At 39.4% G+C, this 20337-nt stretch overlaps 1 protein-coding gene across 1 annotated transcript in view; it reads right to left on the bottom strand.

Moving 5' to 3' along the window:
- LOC126245728 (S-phase kinase-associated protein 2) overlaps positions 1-17026 on the bottom strand; it is a 133528-nt gene extending 116502 nt beyond the window's left edge. Inside the window, exons 1-3 of the mRNA XM_049948339.1 lie at positions 16901-17026; positions 16527-16698; positions 11341-11530 (exon numbers count right to left, since the gene is read on the bottom strand). Of these exons, the coding sequence (XP_049804296.1) occupies positions 11341-11530; positions 16527-16698; positions 16901-16992 (454 nt within the window). The 5' untranslated portion in view covers positions 16993-17026. The remainder of the gene's footprint in view (positions 1-11340; positions 11531-16526; positions 16699-16900) is intronic.
- Positions 17027-20337: the final 3311 nt, after the last annotated feature.

Raw genomic sequence — 20337 nt, 5'->3', positions numbered from 1 at the left:
AGTGGGAAGAAAGGGCCAGAAGCAGCTCTCATTCAGTAAAAGGTTCACTGCAGAATTCCTCCTGACAAGGTGTAAAATACATGCAGGAAGCTTCAAGCTGCTGTTTCCAGAGGAGGAAAGCAGCTGAGGACAACAGGGTGAAGGTGGATGAGTTGCTCCAGCCAGAAAGTTGCTGGAGGTCACTGGGACATGTCATGCACTGTCAGACACACCCTCTGCATCCAACCAACGTTTCCTCACTCTCCATTACCAAAAGAAAACTAACGACATGGACGAGTTGATAAAACCTCAGGAAAGAGAATGACAATGATACAGTAAATAAAAGCCAGGTGTAAAAAATAAAAATAACTAAAATGATGGGAAAGGCAGGAGCCAGTCCGAACCATCAAGCATTGGTAGCAATGGGCATCTTAGATGAAATCAGGCAAAGAGGCATCTCTTCAATCCATCAAGTGGCTGATGAGGCCTATGTGTCCTACCTCACCGGGATGCCTGGAAACCACCTTCACAAGTAAAATGTAAAACCAGGTCAGCTGCTTTGGAGTCACCCGGTAACATCGGATGCAGCATGTCAGCATGATAAACATTTTGCCACAAGGTGATCAAACTGGAGCAGTTGAGCAAGATATAGACCACCAACAGATAGACATCACGTCAACCGCTATAGGATGTGGCCAGCCATGGTCATCCAAGTGCAGCCAATATAAAGGTGACAAAGGATACTAGATTCCCTGTGAGAAGCACAAAGGGAAGCCTGCCACATGGTCATGTTCCCCTTCATTGCGCGTATTTTGTTCGGAAAACAAGGGCACACCAGTCTGTTCCAAGCCGTCAACAGACTGAAGAGTCTACTGAAGATCCAGTTCTATCTCCAATGTCGGCATCCTGGTAGCCTACCTGGGGCACACACCATTGGGCATCAGCAGTCACTCCATGACAAGGTTAACAATGAGGAAAGTTGCAGTTCAGAGAATGTGCAAACTGTGACCCCAGTCCTGGGCCACTGTTGTGGCAAGTGGATCTCCCTGCTAGGAAAGGGGACACACTAGTTCAGCTGCTTAGGGGAGCAATAAATGTGTACTGCATAGTTGAGCAGCATTTGTTGGCACCTGACCTGTAATGAAAGAATCCCAGCTTCTGCAAATAAAGCTGTTCATAGGACTGGCCTGAAAGGCACCTGTCACAAGTTGGACCCCCAATGGTAGATTGGGTCCAGCATCCACAATGGTACCATATGGCACCCTGCAGTCCATGTTCAGTAACCTATCAGTGGAGAAGCAATAGTAGAGGCAAGGAACATCAGCAGACGGAGAGCAATACTACAGAAACCACAGCAGCAGCTAGACCATTGACAGCCACTCGATAAGACAGTGATATGGTGTTGATACCAGGCAAAAGCTGACCAGATAATGGACTAGAGGCAGACCAAACTGTCAGCAGTAGCACAGCCTTGGTGAAAACCACCCTGGAACAGAATCAAAAGATCCTGAGACTCAAGATACCACATTAATTTGGCAATTGCTGTCCATATCAAGTGAGTGTTTACCTGGTTTCGATACCAGGGAGATCACACTCTTGCCTCTGAGATGGGAACCTACCATTGTTCCAGATACAGTTGTAAATGGCAAGGACGAGACACTGGCAATCAACTGCCAGGTCAAATGAAACTATATAGTTACAGAGACATTTTCAGGTCTCAAACATCTATGATTTATATATGCAGTTTGAAGCAGTCTGCAAATTTGTGGGAATATGTGGTGGAGTATTGCAGCAGTCCCTGGTGGCTAGCAAGCACATGGTATTGTCTTTTCACTTATAGGAACAGAGCTGTTTAAATTTTGCAAGGTGAGCCAGGTTCACTTGGCACAACCATCCAGTGCAGCAGTAATGAACATTTCTCACTGTACAGGCAAGGGATTTCTTTCCCACTGGGTTTCATGGGTGCTGCTGAGAACATGACAAGAAGCAGCACATTGGCACAGCTCACATGTTGCTAACTTGTATAAATAGCTGTTATATTGTTAGCAATTTCATTCACAGCCCAGCATTTCTACAGGATGTGGGGACTATCAGATAAAGAGACCACACAGAGTCACCAGCAGAAGTCGCAAATTCCGGTCTTCACTGCTGAACCAGCTTCCTGCACTAAGTCCATCTTCCAGACATAAAACCACAGTGCAGCAGGCCATTCCAGGCTCAGCCCATCATCAAACTGCACTCCCTTCCATGGGTCAACAATATATCCCATACATGGCAGTTGTCTTGGTCATTGCAGTCACTGGGAAGCAGACATTCATTGCAGAACTGGCTACCACAGCGAGATTCCCAACTGTGTGTGCCACTAATGCAACAGGATTACCTGTAACACACTGAGCACAGACATCAGCAAAGTTTGGTGCACATGTGCAGTCAGCTGGCTGGTTGCCACCTCACTGGTCATTTGGCTCTCCACATGCCCAACAGATGAGTGTCTCTGGGCCTTCGCCGGCTTCCTATGCCACCTCAAACCTCTACTGTCTGCCACCCTGGACTGTAGTCACCCCTCCACTCCCAGCATAGTCTATCCTATACTCCCAGGGTCAGATATGCAATGGCTGATCTTACCGAGCCGAACTGTGATTAAATATTAAAAAGAGGAAAAAAGAATTGCTCTGACAACTAATCTGAAGGTAACAAAAATACACTTGTTTTATAAATCAAAGAATTAGTGCAATAAACATTTTCACACAAAAATCTGAATCTCTGCTGTTTTACACCACAGAACTCCAGAGAGGATGTTAAATTTATCAGTGGTATTCAGATGTGTGGCATGATAACTTGTCCTAAAACATACTGACCAAAATAATGGCTCATTGCAGAGATCATTCTCATGACTTGGTTGACATACTGAAGAGGCAACTTGCAGTTCATACACTCACTAGTCAACACTATACATATACATAATGCTAGATGTTAATTAAAATGAAAAACAGTTCAAGTAAATGTTCTTATTTATTATTTATGAATAATGAAAATTTTTCCTGTACTCATTATTCATAAAGATTTTGCACAATTTTGCTCTCAGTCCTGGTAGCTTAGCACCATCAATCCTACCTAAGACACCGAACACTTACTGGAATGTCAAGCCCATTCCTACTCCCTACACATCTGTGGTCCATCACTGTCACTGCTGATGCAACCCAAACTAATATCCCACATACACATGGCCTTTCAACCCTAAAATACTGACTCAGTCAATACCCACCCAGAAGTGGGTCTACAATATCTTATTACTCAGCCAACTCATACTTACTTTTTAACAACTTCACATTTGAGAGCCACACCTACAGATTAAGCAGAGATATGCTATGGATATCAGGATGGTTCCTTTTGTACTAATCTTTTTATGGGCCCCATTGAAGGAACATTCCTAAACAACTTTCTGCCGATTAGGGTCTAACATCCCATCAACATCAAGGTCATTTGAGACAGAGCATAAGCTCAGAATATTTCAAGAATGGGGAAGGAAATTTTATCCTTTCAAAGGAACAATCATTTTTATGGCATGATTTAGGGACACCATGGAAAATCTAAATCTGGATGGTTGGATGGAGATTTGAACCACTGCAGTCCAAAGTGAGTTCAGTGCTAACTACTGCACCACCTCACTCTGTTAATCTATTCTTGTCCTCATGATCCCTACAAGAGCAACACAGTATATTCCTATGGTTGTCATTTAAAGGCAATTCTTGAAATTTTGTAAGTAGTCCTTCTCAGAATAGTTTGCATCTATCTACAAGAGTTTGCCAGTTCAGTTTCCTCAACATCTCTGGACACTGTCCCATGGGTCAAATCTGAACATTCTTATTGTCATTCTCTGTATACATTGAATATACCCTGTTAGTCTTATTTGATACAGGTCACACATTAATGATATTCTAGAACAGATTGCATGTGTGATTTGTTAATCTCCTTTGCAGACTAATTGCATTTCCCTTGTAATCTATCAAACTGAAGTCTGCCACCTGCTTTTTCATACGACTGGGCCTATGTGTACCCCAAAAAAATATTATACACTGGCATTTGTATCAGCTGACTGATTCCAGTTGTACCTTACTGTTGCTGCAGTCATCAAAACTCCATATGAACAGGCCTCAGAAGGCCTGTGATACTGATCAACCACTGTCATCCTCAGCCCATAGCCATCACTGCATGCAGATTTATAGGAGGCACGTGGTCAGCAAACCACTCTCCTGGCTGATGTCAGTTTTCGTAACTGGAGCTGCTACTTCTCAAAGATGTAGTTCATCAGATGGCTTCACAAGGGCTCAGTGCACCACAGTTGCTACAGCACTCTGCACACCCAAACAGTCACACATCCAAGTGCTATCCAGCCCAACAGTGCTTAACTTTGGTGACCTGACCGAACTGGTGTTACCAATGCAGCAAGGCTGTTTGCTACTTTGATAATAGAATACTATTTTTTGTTTCGTGAAGTGCACAGTTTCAAATTTTGAACATTTAAAGTTACCAATCCGTACACCATTTCAAAATCTTACCAAGATCTGAGTGAATATCTGAAGGGGTCAGTGGAAGTAATTGCTAACTGTAAGGCCATATTTTTGAGCTATGGCATGTTATACGTTTAATTAAATTCAAAAATAAGAACAAAATCAAATAAAACAAAAGTAATTTATGTATTAAGACTATTTTCTGGCAGTATATAGGGACCTATTTCTTACCAGAATGTAGTACATTTAGAAACAAATTGTGTGTTAAAACTAATGCTTACTAAACTTATACCTTGGTCAGAATAAAGTGACATCTAGCTGTTTACAGGGCTGCTACCATCGCATCAACCAATCACAGAACACACTGTCATACCTGTTCCATTCACTGTTAAATCTGTTATTGCTGACAATGGCTACTGTAGCCAGCTGCATATGACACTCTTTAAACAGTTGTCCATTTCGTTGTGTGCTTTGTTTCTCTGTGTGGCGAGTTTATTTTGCGCTACAGAATGTTTGAAGCTTATAGTGGAAATGTATATGTGTGTGTGTGTGTGTGGGGGGGGGGGGGGGGGAGAAAGTGGCTGCTAAATGGAAAATTCAGCAATCTGCTCATGTTTTGTGTGGTCAGACACATGAGTGTGTGCTTGGTGCGGGAATATTTCAAGGAAGTAGAGAGAATGGTGCAACTCTATTGCCTCTAATGAAGATAATCTAACTGTAGACAGTTTGAAGATACAAAAGAATACTGTTGTCAAAATTTGTAAGGAGAAATAGTACGCAGGAGAAGAGCATGGTTCATCGAAACAGTGGAAACCCAGTGAAAAGAGGACAGAACCACTAATAACAAACCTGAATTCTCTTCGACAACATGTTGTTTGTCAGCACATATATGGATATTACAAGAGAAAAGAACATCCAACTACCAAAAAAGCTGCATGTTAATCTTTCTGAGATAGTTATTCGGTGGCAGCAAGACATAATTGTTAATAGTTGCCACAACCTCAGTTTTTGGTGTAAGTAACTTAATGGACAGAAAATTATAACAGAAAGAGGCAATATCTTAATGTGGTGGTGTCCATTTTTAAGAAATATCGTTCATGTGCCATTTGAAGACACTGCATGGCTTGACAAAACCTGTATAAATGCCAGCCATTCCATTGGAAAAGACTGGACAAAAGACCAAGTATGTGGAAGTTCTGTTGTTCCCGTGGAAAAGGTAACAAGAGTTGTCTTGCATGCATGAACCACATCTGGTTTCATTCGTATCTGTCCTGGTTTCAAATTGAGGAAAACAAGCCACAGGGTGATGATCCACAATTGTTTTCTGAAGTGGCTGAACAGGCAACTATTGGAAAACAAATTGGCTTTCTGCACTGTAATGGATAATGTCCCACACCATTCAATTACTGAAGATAAAGCTCCAATGATGGTAACAATAAAAAGGAGACATTGTTGAATGGCTGAAGCCCACAACAAGAAAATTCAGGAAGATTTATTAATGCGGAGTCCACAAAAATTGTGAAAAAAAGAAGCCACAGTTTCAACTATATGTTGTAGGCGAGGTAGCTAAAGAAATGGCCACAAGGTTCTTAGGCCTCCACCATTCCACTGCCACTTCAGTGCCACCAAAGTAATTTGGGGACAGATTAAACATTATGTGGCAACAATTAACAAAAACTTCATTGTGGCAGAAATCAAAACATTGTCAGAGGAAGCATCAGCACGAACACCAGAAGTGGAGTAACTGTTGTTAAGGAAGCACTAAAAGTAAAGTGACTGTAGAAAGTAATACATACTTGGACAATTCCAGTGGCTCGTCTACAGATCAGAGCTCAGATAACTACGGTGTGTCATGGACGAAAGTGGTGTTTACCTCTTGCTTCAATTCATCTTTATTTTTGTGATTGTGTTTCATATTTTTGACCAAATGGTGTGTACTGCATTTGTGCAAATATCTCAAAGAATACTCCTCTCCACAAGTATGAGGCACAACATGCATACTACAGTGCTTGACAAGTACTCTAGCAGATTACATTAATTTAAAGTGTTAATTACTGTATTTGCTTGAACAATTCAGATCCATTTTAACATCCCTTTCATACAGAATAGGACAACTGAATGCGATTCATGTGTCTGTTAAACTACAAGGACATCATGATCCTGTGACGCAAACTCAGTTCCAGCCATACAGTGCATGCATATACTGGTGAACCAAGAACACCACCTTCCTCACTCAACTGTGCTTCACAGTGAAACACTTATTTTGAACCAGGTATACAATTAGCACAGTCTACTGCCAACCCCTCCATTTGTTAACTTTTCTCCGGACAGTTTACTACATCTTCAGTGAAAAGTCAGAGGTTACTATGTATATTGACTGCAAGGTTAAGACAACATAAACAGCAGAAGTATCTGAATATGCTGATGACTCTCCATTCACAAGATAACTTGCTGCATCCTCCCTACCAAAATATCCTCAGCCCAGTCAGAAACTTTGCCTGATACTACATATGATCATACTTTTGACAAACATGGATGCAGTGCTTATTAAAACGATTTTTGGAAATCTATTAATACTGCACCTTGGGCCATGGCTTTCAGTATGTCACGTGACAAAAGTGCGAGTTGTGGCTTCACATGATCAATGTGTTTGGAAGCCATGCTGGTTAACATGGTGAAGGTCATTCTGTTCGAGATACCTCACTATGTTTGTGCTGAACATATATTTTAAATCACTCTGTTATTCTTCTTGAAGGATGTTGAAGGATGTGATCTGTACTTTCTTGCAACTGTTAAGCATGGTTGAAAGAAGAAGGGGGGGGGGGGGGGCACTAACTCACATGCAATATAGAATCTGTTAGGGATTCTGGCAGACCCTGGGGCTTTGTTTAATTTTAGCAATGTCACCAGCTACTTAAAACCCCTGATAACATCTGTATTGCTCATCCTTGCAGTGGTGCGAGAATTGAAATGGGGCAGTATCCCTGGATTTTACTTTGTAACGGAACATTTGAAATGGCATTCAGCATTTGTGATTTTGCTTCACTACCCTTAATTGTAGCCTGTCTCATTTGTGAGTTTCTAGACAGCAACCCTGATACCACTGACGAAAGTTAAATATGACCAGAATTACTTTGGGTTTTAAGAGAGGCCTTCCAATAACTTTTTACTCCGACAGTCAAAGGCTTCATACATTGTCCTCTTGACAGCCAAATACATTTCAAACAGCTTCTCCCTATTGTCCTACACTTTGTTTTACAACTATTATGCAGTTGTCTGTTTCTTTAGAAATTTCTTTGGAGTGACACTATACCACTGAGTGGCCCTCCAATCATGAACTTTTCTACAAGGCACAGATACATCTCAAGTTCCTTACCAAGATAGGACACTACTGCATCTTTATCTAGTTTGTTGAACACACAAATTCAACTTGTTTCAGTTGCTCTTTGTACTTTGGTTAATCTTTGTTGCTACAGCTGTCTCAGACATGGATACCAGTTTCAATGCTGAAATCCACTAAGAGGTCAGGTCAATTTGTTATTAGATTCATCATGTTTCCATCTTGTGATGGAGTTTGAAACATCTGCCCTTAGTTTTCAGAGAAGGCATTTAGTAATTTTTGTAATGCCCAGCATTTACAAAACCAATTTCCCCTCATTGATTATTGGATGATTAAAGTCTTCTCCTGCGACAGTAGGATTGGGAAAAGTTTTGTACTAATGAACTTACGCCTTCTCTTATATTTTGAGAAATATCGGGGGTGAGCCTTGTGGTTGACAGAAGGATCCTTGATACTGAGTTTTGCCCGAACAGTCTCAGATGCATTTTCCATCTCAGTAGTGTTGACTATCTACTGTGACAAACACCACCTCCATTTACCATTAGCCTACACTATGTGATCAGAAGTATCTGGACACCTGGCTGAAAATGACTTACAAGTTTGTGGCTCCCTCCATTGGTAATGCTGGGATTCAATATGGTGTTGGCCCCAACCATAGCCTTGATGACAGCTTCCACTCTCGCAGGCATACATTCAATCTGGTGCTGGAAGGTTTCTTGTGGAATGGCAGCCCATTCTTCATGAAGTGCTGAACTGAGCAGAGATACTGATGATGGTCGGTGAGGCCTGGCACGAAGTCAGCATTCCAAAACATCCCAAAGGTGGTCTATGGGATTCAGGTCAGGACCCTGTGCAGGCCAGTCCATTACAGGGATGTTATTTTCATGTAACCACTCCGTCGCAGGGTGTGTATTCTGAAAAGGTGCTCGATCAAGTTGAAAGATGCAATCGCCATTCCCGAATTGCTCTTCAACAGTGGGAAGCAAGAAGGTGCTTAAAACATCGATGTAGGCCTCTGCTGTGATAGTGCCAAGCTAAACAAGGGGTGCAAGTCCCCTTCATGAAAAACATGAATATACCGTAACACCACCACTGCCGAATTTTACTGCTGGCACTACACAAGCTGGCAGATGACGTTCATTGGGCATTTGCCATACCCACTCCCTGCCATCGGACCGCCACATTGTGTATTCGTCAATCCACACAATGTTTTTCCACTGTTCAGTCATCATACGTTTACACTCCTTACACAAAGCGAGACATCGTTTGGCATTTACCAGCGTGATGTGTGGCTTATGAGCAGCCGCTCGACTGTGAAATCAAAGTTTTCTCACCTCCCGCGTAACTGTCATAGTATTTGCAGTGGATCCTGATGCAGTTTGGAATTCCTGTGCGACAGTCTGGATAGATGTCTGCCTATAACACATTACAAACCTCTTCAACTGTCGGCAGTGTCAGATGAGGTCGGCCCGTACGCTTTTGTGCTGTATGTGTCCTTTGCATTTGCACTTCACTACCACATTGGAAACATTTGATCTAGCGATGTTTAGGAGAGTGGAAATCCCACGTACAGACATATGACACCCAATCACCTGACCATGTTCGAAGCCCGTGAGTTCCGCGGAGCACCCCATTCTGCTCTCACAATGTCTGATTACTACTGAGGTCACTGATATGGAGTATCTGGCAGCACAATGCACCCAATATGAAAAATGTATATTTTTGGGGATGTCTGGATACTTTTGATCACATAATAGCGTATCTATTCAATATATGTGTAAGCTTCCCCCCAAAATACCATTGTTATCTATTTCAGGTTCTAACCAGTTTCCTGTACCTAGTACAAGAGTCATTTGATAAATCTGAAAAATTTCCATGAAATAATGGAGTGTTATTGTAGCACCTTCATAGTAAGCAAGCTTGATTATTCCAAGGATCGTACAAAGAATTTCAACACTAATACACACAGATAGCCATCTGAATTGTTTGGTGTGTTGACTGTGATAGAAAATGGAGAAAACCTACTTTTGTGTTATTAAATATTTTTATTTGAAGTATTGGTCTGCTGCACAAATCAAAACAGAACTGTATCAAGTTCACGGGGAGTACACCATCATTTAAGACCATTTACTTTGGATAAATGAATCTAAACATGGTTGGACGAACACCTAAGACGAAGTGCATTCCAGTTGTCCAACTAAGGTCACACAAAGGGAACCATTAAAATCCATGATACGGTAATGCAAGACTGCCAAATAATTATTGCCGAGACTATACGCACCTCAAATGAGCAAGCACATAATATTCTGCATGGAGAATTGGCTGTGAAGAAGCTGTGGGAGAGGTGGCTGCCACAATTTTTCAGTCAACTAGAAGCACATCTGGCATAGCATCTCAACACGCCATGCGATGTTTAATCGCAATGCACGAACGTTTTCTGCCAATTTCTGATTGTTGATGAAATCTGGATCCACTATTACACACCAGAATCAAAACAGCACCCAAAACAATGGTCAAAGGCTAGTGGAAGTTCACCGAAGAAGGCAAAGACAATTTTGTCAGTTGCCAATATGATGGTTACAGTTTTTTAGAGATTCCCATGGAATAATCCTCACAAATTACTAATACTAAGAAAAAAGCAGAATCATAACTGGACCCTTTCATGCATCATCATTGGGTCATCTGAAACTTTTTCTGGCCAAAAAAAGAAAGGTTGGTGTGGAGAAAGGTGCTATTTCACCAGGGTAATGCACCATCCCACACAGAGCTAAGGGTGAAAGTGCTCGAGTTAGGCTTTGAATTGGTTCCTTATCTACCCTATTCACCAGACTTGGCCCCCAATTGACTCCTTCCTGTTCCCTAACTTGAAACTCTCCCTTGCTGGGAAGAAATTTTCATCAAATGAGGGAACGATAATTGCAGTCACGAGTATTTTGCACAGCTTGACAGAACCTATTTTTCCAGTGGGCATTAGAATCACTGGAACAAGTGTATATCACTCAAAGGAGACTATGTCAAGAAAGTGAGTTCATGACAAACATTTTTCTTGCATTTTTACCAGACTTATCAAACCACCTCCCATATGTGAGCTCCACTGCTTTCTAGGAGCCCTTCAACCCCTGACACTGTCAGTTCTGCAGTTAATCACTACAATTTTAATACATACGACTATAGTTGCTTTGGCTGACTAAGTAATAAACCTCCCCTCGTCAAGTGTATCTTATCTGTCAGTCACATCACATTTTGCTCTATTTACTACATGTGATAGAGCGTAACTCAATACGAAAATGTGTTTGCGTTCAAATATTTTAGCCCATGACAAATCTGCCCTGTGCCTCCTCCCACAAACAAATACCTAAAGCTTCATATAATAATGCAAATACATAGAAGAAACTTCACTAGCAAAGATGCAAAACAAAATGTAACATTGTTTCTATTTAGATAAACTATACATTGTGACAATTTGTGAATCAGCTTTTTTAATTTTACTAATACTTTTGAGGACCTTACCTTCACCTTGAATGGCAGAAGACCGAGCTCTTCGATAGAGAAAGAAGTCACTGGAAATGGCGCCATCATCGTCGGCTTTAACTTCGTCCATGGTGCACACTTTTTTGCTATGTACAGGAACTTCAGAACTGTTTTCTTGTACTGTGCTTTGTCCACCACTCACTGCATTATCAGTACTTCTCTTATTAGACTACCAACAGAACAATGATTCAGTTATGTTAGATAATAAGACACATGCACATGCCAATTAAAAATCGCAATAAGAAAATAAGTTTTGGAAAAAGGTGTAGAGAATGCTGAGATACTGCCAATCTGCTTTGGCAAGTGATAATGTTGGTTCTGTTGTGGTGACAATTATCTGTGCTGTAGTCCAGTGTGTAAGTTAGGTTAGAACACCAAGTTGGAAAGAACAACAAGTGTTTAACAATAAGACATTTTTTTAAAACAAATGTTGGGTGATGCTTGTCTTTAGCATAACTCGAGGTCTACACAGGGTGGAAGGCTGCTGTTTCGTTAAGTTTGAAAAACCAAGAAATTTGTAACAATATTTTAAAATATTCATCGCATATGCTACACTTATATTTATGTCCCCACTGAAAACCTTATTTTTACCACTGTGGCCAGATATTTTTAAGTTTTTAATGCCTGAAGGCTTCAATAAAATGTGTGTCAACCATAAACTGACTTATCCTTCACAGAGGAACCAATACCACTCACTCGCCTCCCCCCCCCTCCTCCACACTTTACCACAGATTCATTTATTTCTACCCACAGCCCTCAGAAAGACCCCCCCCCCCCCATATGTTAAAAAGTAACTACACACTTCATGGCAAAATGAATACCAGCCCAATACACCAATCATACCAGTCTTGTGCATGCAGCCAAAGAGGATACTGATAGCACCAACTGTAAGTAAACACAATATGACACAAGCCAACCGAGATTGCTTAAACCAGGAACCTCTCCTATTTGTTCCTCAAACATTAACTCTGACACCACACAGAGGTCCCTGGAATGAGAAGGAACTTTAGGTAACTTCTGTTCCTTACACTGGCAGCAACTAAAACATTCAGCAAACAAACCAAGTAACTAGAAATTTAATTACACCAGCTATATCACAGAGTTTGAACATTATTTTATTTTGTTGCCTATCATCAAGGACATGGAAATGTTGCATACACATTGGAGATGTTGCATACTCATTTCTGAAACCTTTGTTTACTTGAACCTCAAAAGGGATCCTTTAATCATGTTGTGGTATGGAGCTGGGCTCGAAATTGGGTATAACATGGTTAAGAAACATTGATCATGAGGTCCATAGAATTTACATAATGCCCATTCCCCCATACATTTTTCTTTGGTGATTTGTAATGTATGTACATAATTTGTATCAAAATATTCAGATTTTCCTATTATGTAATACAGATTCTGAAATTACATTTCAGCTTCAGTTTTCAGAATGAAAACTGCATTAAATTTTTAACAAACAAAGAGCAAGCTGGATTACTGAGCAGTATTGCCAGAACTTTTAGGGATATTCCACATAAAGGACACACAATATTTAAAAGTTTAAAATTTGGTACTTTCCCTCCATAATTTGTAGCCCTTTTTATAATGTCATATGTTTTTCATGTGAAGAGAGTGCAAGTAATTGGAGATTTTGGACTCATTTCAATTAATTGGCAGGTAAGAATTAGCATATCGTTTTATTACTGTTACATACCCTAATCTATTGGATAAAGAGTATAAACTGAAGTAGGTAAATTATAGGTTGGAGTAAACAATATAATACAACAGCATGAACTTTCATGTAATTAAGTTTTTAGACCAAGAGAGATATTAGAGAAAGTTATCTTGTTCAGTAATTTACTTCTTAATGTGAATGAGTAACTACTACCACTACTACAAATTTCCCAATTTCAACCTATACTGTAAAAACAGAAAATTAAATGTGTAATGTGAGTTATGTAATCTGAGGCACAGTTGCATTATTTTAAGATCAAAAGAAGAGGATGCCCTTATTAGCAGCAGAGACAGGAGGAGGGGGGAAAGGTTACAGAGTGAAGGAAAATATGGAATTTAAGAAGAAGCTCGAAGAGGCCAGTAGAAGCAGAAACAAAAGTGTGTATAGTTGAGTCAACATAAGCAAGGACTGTTAGAAGGAAGAAGAGCTAAAAGTAGGGGGGAGACAGAGAGGGGAGACAGAGGGGAGACAGAGAGGGGAGACAGAGAGAACATAGGCAACATAAGATGCAAGATAGCTACCTAGTTTGTCACCCTATAAATCACTTAGTGCTCTGGATACAGCCAATGCTCGAGTGCTACAATTGCTTACATTAGCAAGGTACTGTCAACTATACCTGAAACTATGAAGGTAGTTTCAATCTGGTCAGAGGGACCTGCCAATTTAAAAACAAATTATTGCTGCTGGACCTCAATTTCAATCATTTCATAACGTGGAAATCTATTGGAACTTTTTTACTACATCCCATGGTAAAAAAGCCTTAGATGGAATTGGTGCAGTTGCATAACGGCTTGTGGGGACTGCAGTAAAAAAAGCAAAAATACACAGTAGGTAATGCATCAACTTTCACTCCTGTAGCTGCAGGTACCACAACTATGCAGGCTTTTCATGTGTCTTGATGAAATTCAAGGACTCAATGTGAAACTTAATCTGGCTCAAATATTTTCTTCAGCACCATCAGTACCAAAAATAAAAAGCATTCATTGTACTACAAACATATCTGCTGTCTCCAAAGAATTTTGCTGCTGCAGATCATCATACTGAAGAAACTATAGAAAGTGGGAAAATTGGAGACTTGTACAAAGTAGGATATGGCAGTAAATTCAATGATGGAGAAGTATGTGCAGTCTTTGGAAATTTGTACTTAATCAGTGCAATGGAGTGTGCTGGTCACTATTGGAAATAGCCTGTAAATGTGATGAAATTATAAAGAAAATTAATCCACTTGATGTCAATACAAGAGGATATTCTCAGTTCTGACTTAATTGAATTTACAGTTCATTATCCAAGATGTCAAGTTCTTATAATTTTCATAGTGTTTGAAAAGTGAAATGTTAAGTGTACCTTATTTGGCACATGTCAGTTTCATTTCTCTACTTGCAGGAAAAGTTTTTCCAACAAGAAGTAGCAAGTAACATGAGTCATGTACCATTGAGTCATGCACCTTTTTCAATCTATTACAATATTTCACACGGTATAAATACTTTTAGAAATCAGTATGTCATTTGAATGCCAATCTAATATGTATTTTGTGTGATAAAACCAGATCCATACTCCCAATAGTCTGAGGACACTTGACCTAAATTGCACATTAGGAATAGGATGTCCCAAATTTGTAACCTGAGTCATAACATCAATTACATTCTTATTCTTTAATTTAAATGCTCTTCCCTGCTTAAGTAACACTTCAACATCTTTGCCTGATTAACAGTTTATAATGATTATTTAAAAAATAAAATAAGGGTTTATACATTGATACCAAGTCAACATAATAAAACACTGATTTCAAAATGTAACGAGCCACTACACAATGTCCCTCTATCTCACATTCATATTTGTCGGCTTTGCCAAATCTCTAGCAACCTCACCTTACAATGAAACCTACACCTACGGCTACATTATCAGTTTCGCCAAACCAAGATTTCAGGAAAAGGTGATGGGACACTACCACCACACTATTGCATAATGCCTTATTCACTAAACTGATTATTAAGTCAGACTCACATGACACTAGTGGTACCGGTTGTCAGCTTTGGTCTGAAGTATTGTGAGGTGTGACGTACATGCAGGCAAACAATGATAGAACAGGACACAGAAAACATTTACTTTGCTTCTATGTTACGTAATTGGAATTAATGTTGTTATAGATTGTACTTCATGCACATTTCATTATGATGATTATATTAAAGTAGGCAGATTCAATATTTCTAAATCACTTCCTTGGAATTATGGCCTAGCTGTGGCTATTATTGCTGAGCCATTGCTGTCACAAGCAGACACACTGCAACATTAATGTAACTGGTTAGCAAAGCTCGGCAATAAGCTGTCTATGATGAAAGTTTACCAGCTCCGGCACATACACCTTTTGATTTTAATGGTTCAAAAGTAAAATTATAACCAGGATACAATCAAGAAACCTGGCGATCCAAATACTCGCCTCCCAGTCTAACAGGATACGTAGATTACTGAACTATTCATCATCACATGTAGCATGAATGTATATCTGAGTCTAGTCAAGCTCTTTAATGTTGTAATCAGGATGGCACTGTGCTGCAAGATAAGACATGCAATGGGCAGCCAACATACTAGTAGGACTATACATTACATAACTGGCATGTCTCATTTAATAAGTGATATGTGCTCAGTGTGAAGGGTGGGAACGGTATGATGAGCAGAAAGTGGTAGACATCAAACCACCTTCAATTTATAGACTGACAGAGCAATCAACAAGCCCCACTTAATCCATACAGTACAGCTATTATTTCAGTTAAGTGGGTCACACTGAACATCACAAAAGTAGTGATGAAAAACATTGACATTTCTATCCTGCAGCTCACACATTACAAGAGATGTCCTCAACACACATCACTTATGTACATAATTTTAGGGTAACTTAAGTACTGATTTATAAGAGCCCACCTGTTGGTTAGTGGGCTCGACTGCACATTTGAAGTGATACGTAGTAGCCCTCACCGATTTACGACCTATATGCATGCACTTTAAGAGTGATGGAGAATCTGTAAAATACACTATTTTACTTTAAAATGCATAAAAATCAATGGTAACAAGCAGGAGGTTACAGGGTTTAACAACGCTGACACTTTTCGCACAAGTACTTCACTACATGTTTCTAAGCGAACGACATTCGTTGTCACACGTAAAACGCTGAGAGATCATTGGTACACGGCCATAACGCCCTCAATTAATAAGTGGGAATTTACCAAATAACTTCGAACTGCAGCTGAAAAATGACTTTATAACTTTCAAAATAAACCACGCAATCCACTACTCGCTTATAACATTACATCATTGCCACACATAATCTTTAGTCTATCAGTAAGAACTGTATTTTGCTGAAAGTATGATCAATCAACATGTTATACAACGTTCTAAGGCCAAGTCTATAATACTCAAGTTTACTGATTGTGAAGTTCGTACACACCTTAGGGGCTTGGGTGGAGTCACTATTTGGGTCTTCTGCAAGTTCACCGACTCCCATTTCTTCCAGAATGTCCTGTCCCATCGAATTAATAGCTGACCATGTTTCATTCACACTGCTCGAGCTGTTTTGCGAAACACTACCTGTACAGGTTTTCCGCCTTTTCACACGAGCCCTACAAAAAATGAAATTACCTGTTACGTTAAAATAATTTTCAATTCAGCCATACGTACGAGCATAGTTAATAACAACACAGTGTAACAGGTATCACTAAGGCCAAGACTTCTAATCGAAATTTAAGATTATTCACATAACATGAATGAAAGTGATTATATTAATGCATTCCAAAGATAGATCAGGAAATAATGTCATCACACCTTTCCACTATATGCGCCTCATTAGTAATATCTACAAGATTTTCATGTAAATTCCCATTACATGAAGCTCTTGTCCTACGGTTCTGTTTCATTTTTGGCGGAATCTCCCACCACGTACACTCTACAGTCGATTCGAAATGTTTCGATAATCGCATCCAAAGTGAGCCGAGTAAGAAGATACTCTACAGCCCTGTCCAATGCATAAAAATCAACTTATTATTAATTTGGCAATTGGCAGGATGAATATTGTAGTGCCATACGAGCTGCAGCCCACAACATTTCAGATAGTGAAGAATAAAAACAGGAAAGCACGGTAGGCAGGTACGAAACTTGCAATAAACTGTCACCAAGTACTCGGGCCTGAGTAACATATTTGGTGTGGGATACCTTTTAGGATAGCGTACAGTACCGGAACAGGCTGCACAAGTGCTATTGGATCGTTTTAACTCCTTCCGGTCTAGTGGTCTCAGCCTGAACACACATTTTTACTTTGCTTCTATATGCGGCCCACTGGTTTTATCTTGAAGTCAGCCCCACACACTGATTGCTGGTGACACTTAACGTCAGTGGCAACTACTTGCAACAGAAAAGTGATTGCCGAACGTTGCCCGCCTTTCCAGTGTAGTGTTGCGCTGAGTAGAAGCATAACTTAGTTATGTACTCAATTTGTGACATCTCTACAGCAGACTTTGGAATTTCAGGCAATGCTTTTCCTTATGTTTAGTTAATGATTTTTGGAAGAGTTTTTATTAATTAATTGTAATAAGTAGTCTTGTTTCTTGGTGGTTTCATCCTGAAACCACCGGAACATAACTACCTTCAAATGGTAAATCTAGATGCAGACTTTTTTTTTCTTTATAGAGAGTCAGTATGGATAGTAAACCCCTAGCAACGGGAAACCAACGATTTAGAGCTTGTGACCTCAACATAGATATGTTGATGGACATACTTGCTGTAATGCCAAGTTATCCAGAGTTAGCTGCTTTGGATATTAACTGTGAATCAGACGAAATTGATGAAGAACCACCACAACTTATTCTACCTGAAGAGAACATAGTTGAACTTGACGGGGATTTGAGTGAAATTGTTTGTGTTGAGAGTGACAATGATGTGCACAATGACAACGCAGAACTAATGGAGCATATCGAATGGGAGCAAGAGGTACTTGCTGAAGACAGTATTAAATTTTCACATAATTATGATTCAAATATCCATTGTGACAAAGCAGACCCCATTGACATATTTGACTGTTCATTAGATAATGATTTGTAGTCCATCTAGTACTTCAAACCAATTTGTATGAAACTCAAAAGTTTGAAGGTTTCACAGTTTTCAGAGTAACTAATATTGACGAAACGAAGAAGTTTGTTTCAATTAATTTATTAATGGGTATCAAGAAATATCCTTATGTGGGGATTCCTGGTCCTCAGGCCCAGCTCTCTGTGGTTCCTATATTTCAATTCTCATGCCTCGGAATACATTATCGTGGTTGTTAGGGCATATACATGTAAATGACAACGATCAGCAGCCAAAAAAGGGGGGGAGAAAGGCTGTGATAAACTGTTCAAGGTACACCGACTGCTGGATTATTGTAGCGAGAACTACTCTCAAAGTTGTAGCAGAACATCTTACTGTGGATGAATCGATGATTCATTTAAAAGGTAGGTCAAGGCTCAAGCAGTATATGCTAAAGAAACCCAAATGTGTTACTGGCAGATGAAACTGGCTATGTTTCCAAATTTCATCTCTATGCTGGCAAAATTGGTCAGTAAACAGAAAACCGCTTAGGTTCCCAACTTGTAAAACACCTTAATTCAGAACTCACAGGACAATATCGTAAGTTGTATTTTAATAATTATTTCACTTCTGCGCCCTCATGCTCGATCTGAAAAAACAGTTAATATACGTTTGTGGGCTGGTGAGGAAGGGAGAGTTGAATTCACAATAGACTTTGAAAATGAAAAGAACATGTCTTGGGGAGAATTCCAATATCTATGTAGCACTCAAGGTATTGCAGCAATCGTTTGGAAAGATCGCAATACAGTTTCTTTCAAATTTATGCAATACTGAAAACATGAGCACAACATTTCAGAAATGTGAAGATGGTCCTCATCTAGAAATGTCGTGACCAGATAGCATAAAAGATTACAATGCCTATATGGGGCTTGTAGACAAATCAGACATGTTAAAATCAGTCTAGGAGTTCGACAGAAAAGCAAAAACTGGCGACACAGGATTTTCTGGCACTTCCTTGATGTCACTGTTGTAAATGCCTTCATCATTTATAAGGTACATTGCAGTGACGCGCAAATATCATTAAAGCTATTTAGACTCTCTGTAATTATTGGTCTAGTTGGAGCAATAGGTGTCAGATCCAGCGGAACCAATTCAAGAATTTCATCGCAACAGATAAGCTCTATGACAATGCGTCCCATATGCAAAAAGAGGACAATCTCGAAGATGTGCACACTACAGTACTGCTGAAGTACTGTATCACACAAGATCAATGTGTAAAACATGCAATGTGGGTTTGTGTTTAACGAAAACAAAGAACTGTTTCACTGAATTTCACAAAAAAATTTCACCATGAAAATCGTCATAACGATCAGTGGTTTCACATTGAAAGCACACAAAATATTTTATTATGAAATTGAAATTTTGTTTTTATTATTTCATATTATTGTTTTTTGTGACAATGAAGATAGATTTATAAAGAAATTATTATATTTTACTTACTATTTACTCATGTGCTGCGAAGGGTTAAATAACATAACATAGTGTGTAAACAAATCAGAAGATTTATAAACATTCTTACATTCTAAGTTGAGTAGAGTGATCTACAACTGAATAAAAATTACTGTTTTTGCCTATTTGGATATTCTTATCCAGAATAAAAACAGTCATTTATTAGCAATGTCCTTAGTTTTCTCTTAAATACTGCCTCTGATGTATTTTTTTTCTAGTGTGTTATTTATAGTGTGATCCCACAGTGGATCATAGTTTTCTAATATGATGACGTTTTGAAAGAAAAAACATGTGGTGGATATTCGACTATAAACTGGTACTGTAATTGTGTACATCCGTGTTCTGCATTAGTTTACTAGTTTTCATGAAATAGTTTCTAGTGAATCACATTGTTTCAAGAATAAATAATTGTGGGGCGTTTGTAACACCAAGCTCAGTAAAACTAGGTTTTCAAGTTGCCGTTATTTTCTGTTAAAAATTATATTCAGCTTAATGTAATGCCATAAGCTGTGGTACATGCAGTGTGGCATAGTGGTTAGCATCACAGGCTAGTGTGTTGCCAGTCACCAGTTCAAACCCAACCCCCAGCAGTTATTTGCTATTGAGTATTTATCATTTCTGGAAGATTCTTGAAATATCCTGTGTAATGTCTGTACATCTGGATTAGTCGATGTTTCTATAGAGTTGCATTC

Source organism: Schistocerca nitens, chromosome 1 (genome assembly GCF_023898315.1).
Source record: "Schistocerca nitens isolate TAMUIC-IGC-003100 chromosome 1, iqSchNite1.1, whole genome shotgun sequence".
Classification (NCBI taxonomy): Eukaryota; Metazoa; Arthropoda; class Insecta; order Orthoptera; family Acrididae; genus Schistocerca; species Schistocerca nitens.
The sequence above is the reverse complement of the archived record's forward strand: the minus strand, read 5'-3'. Positions and strand labels throughout refer to the sequence as shown.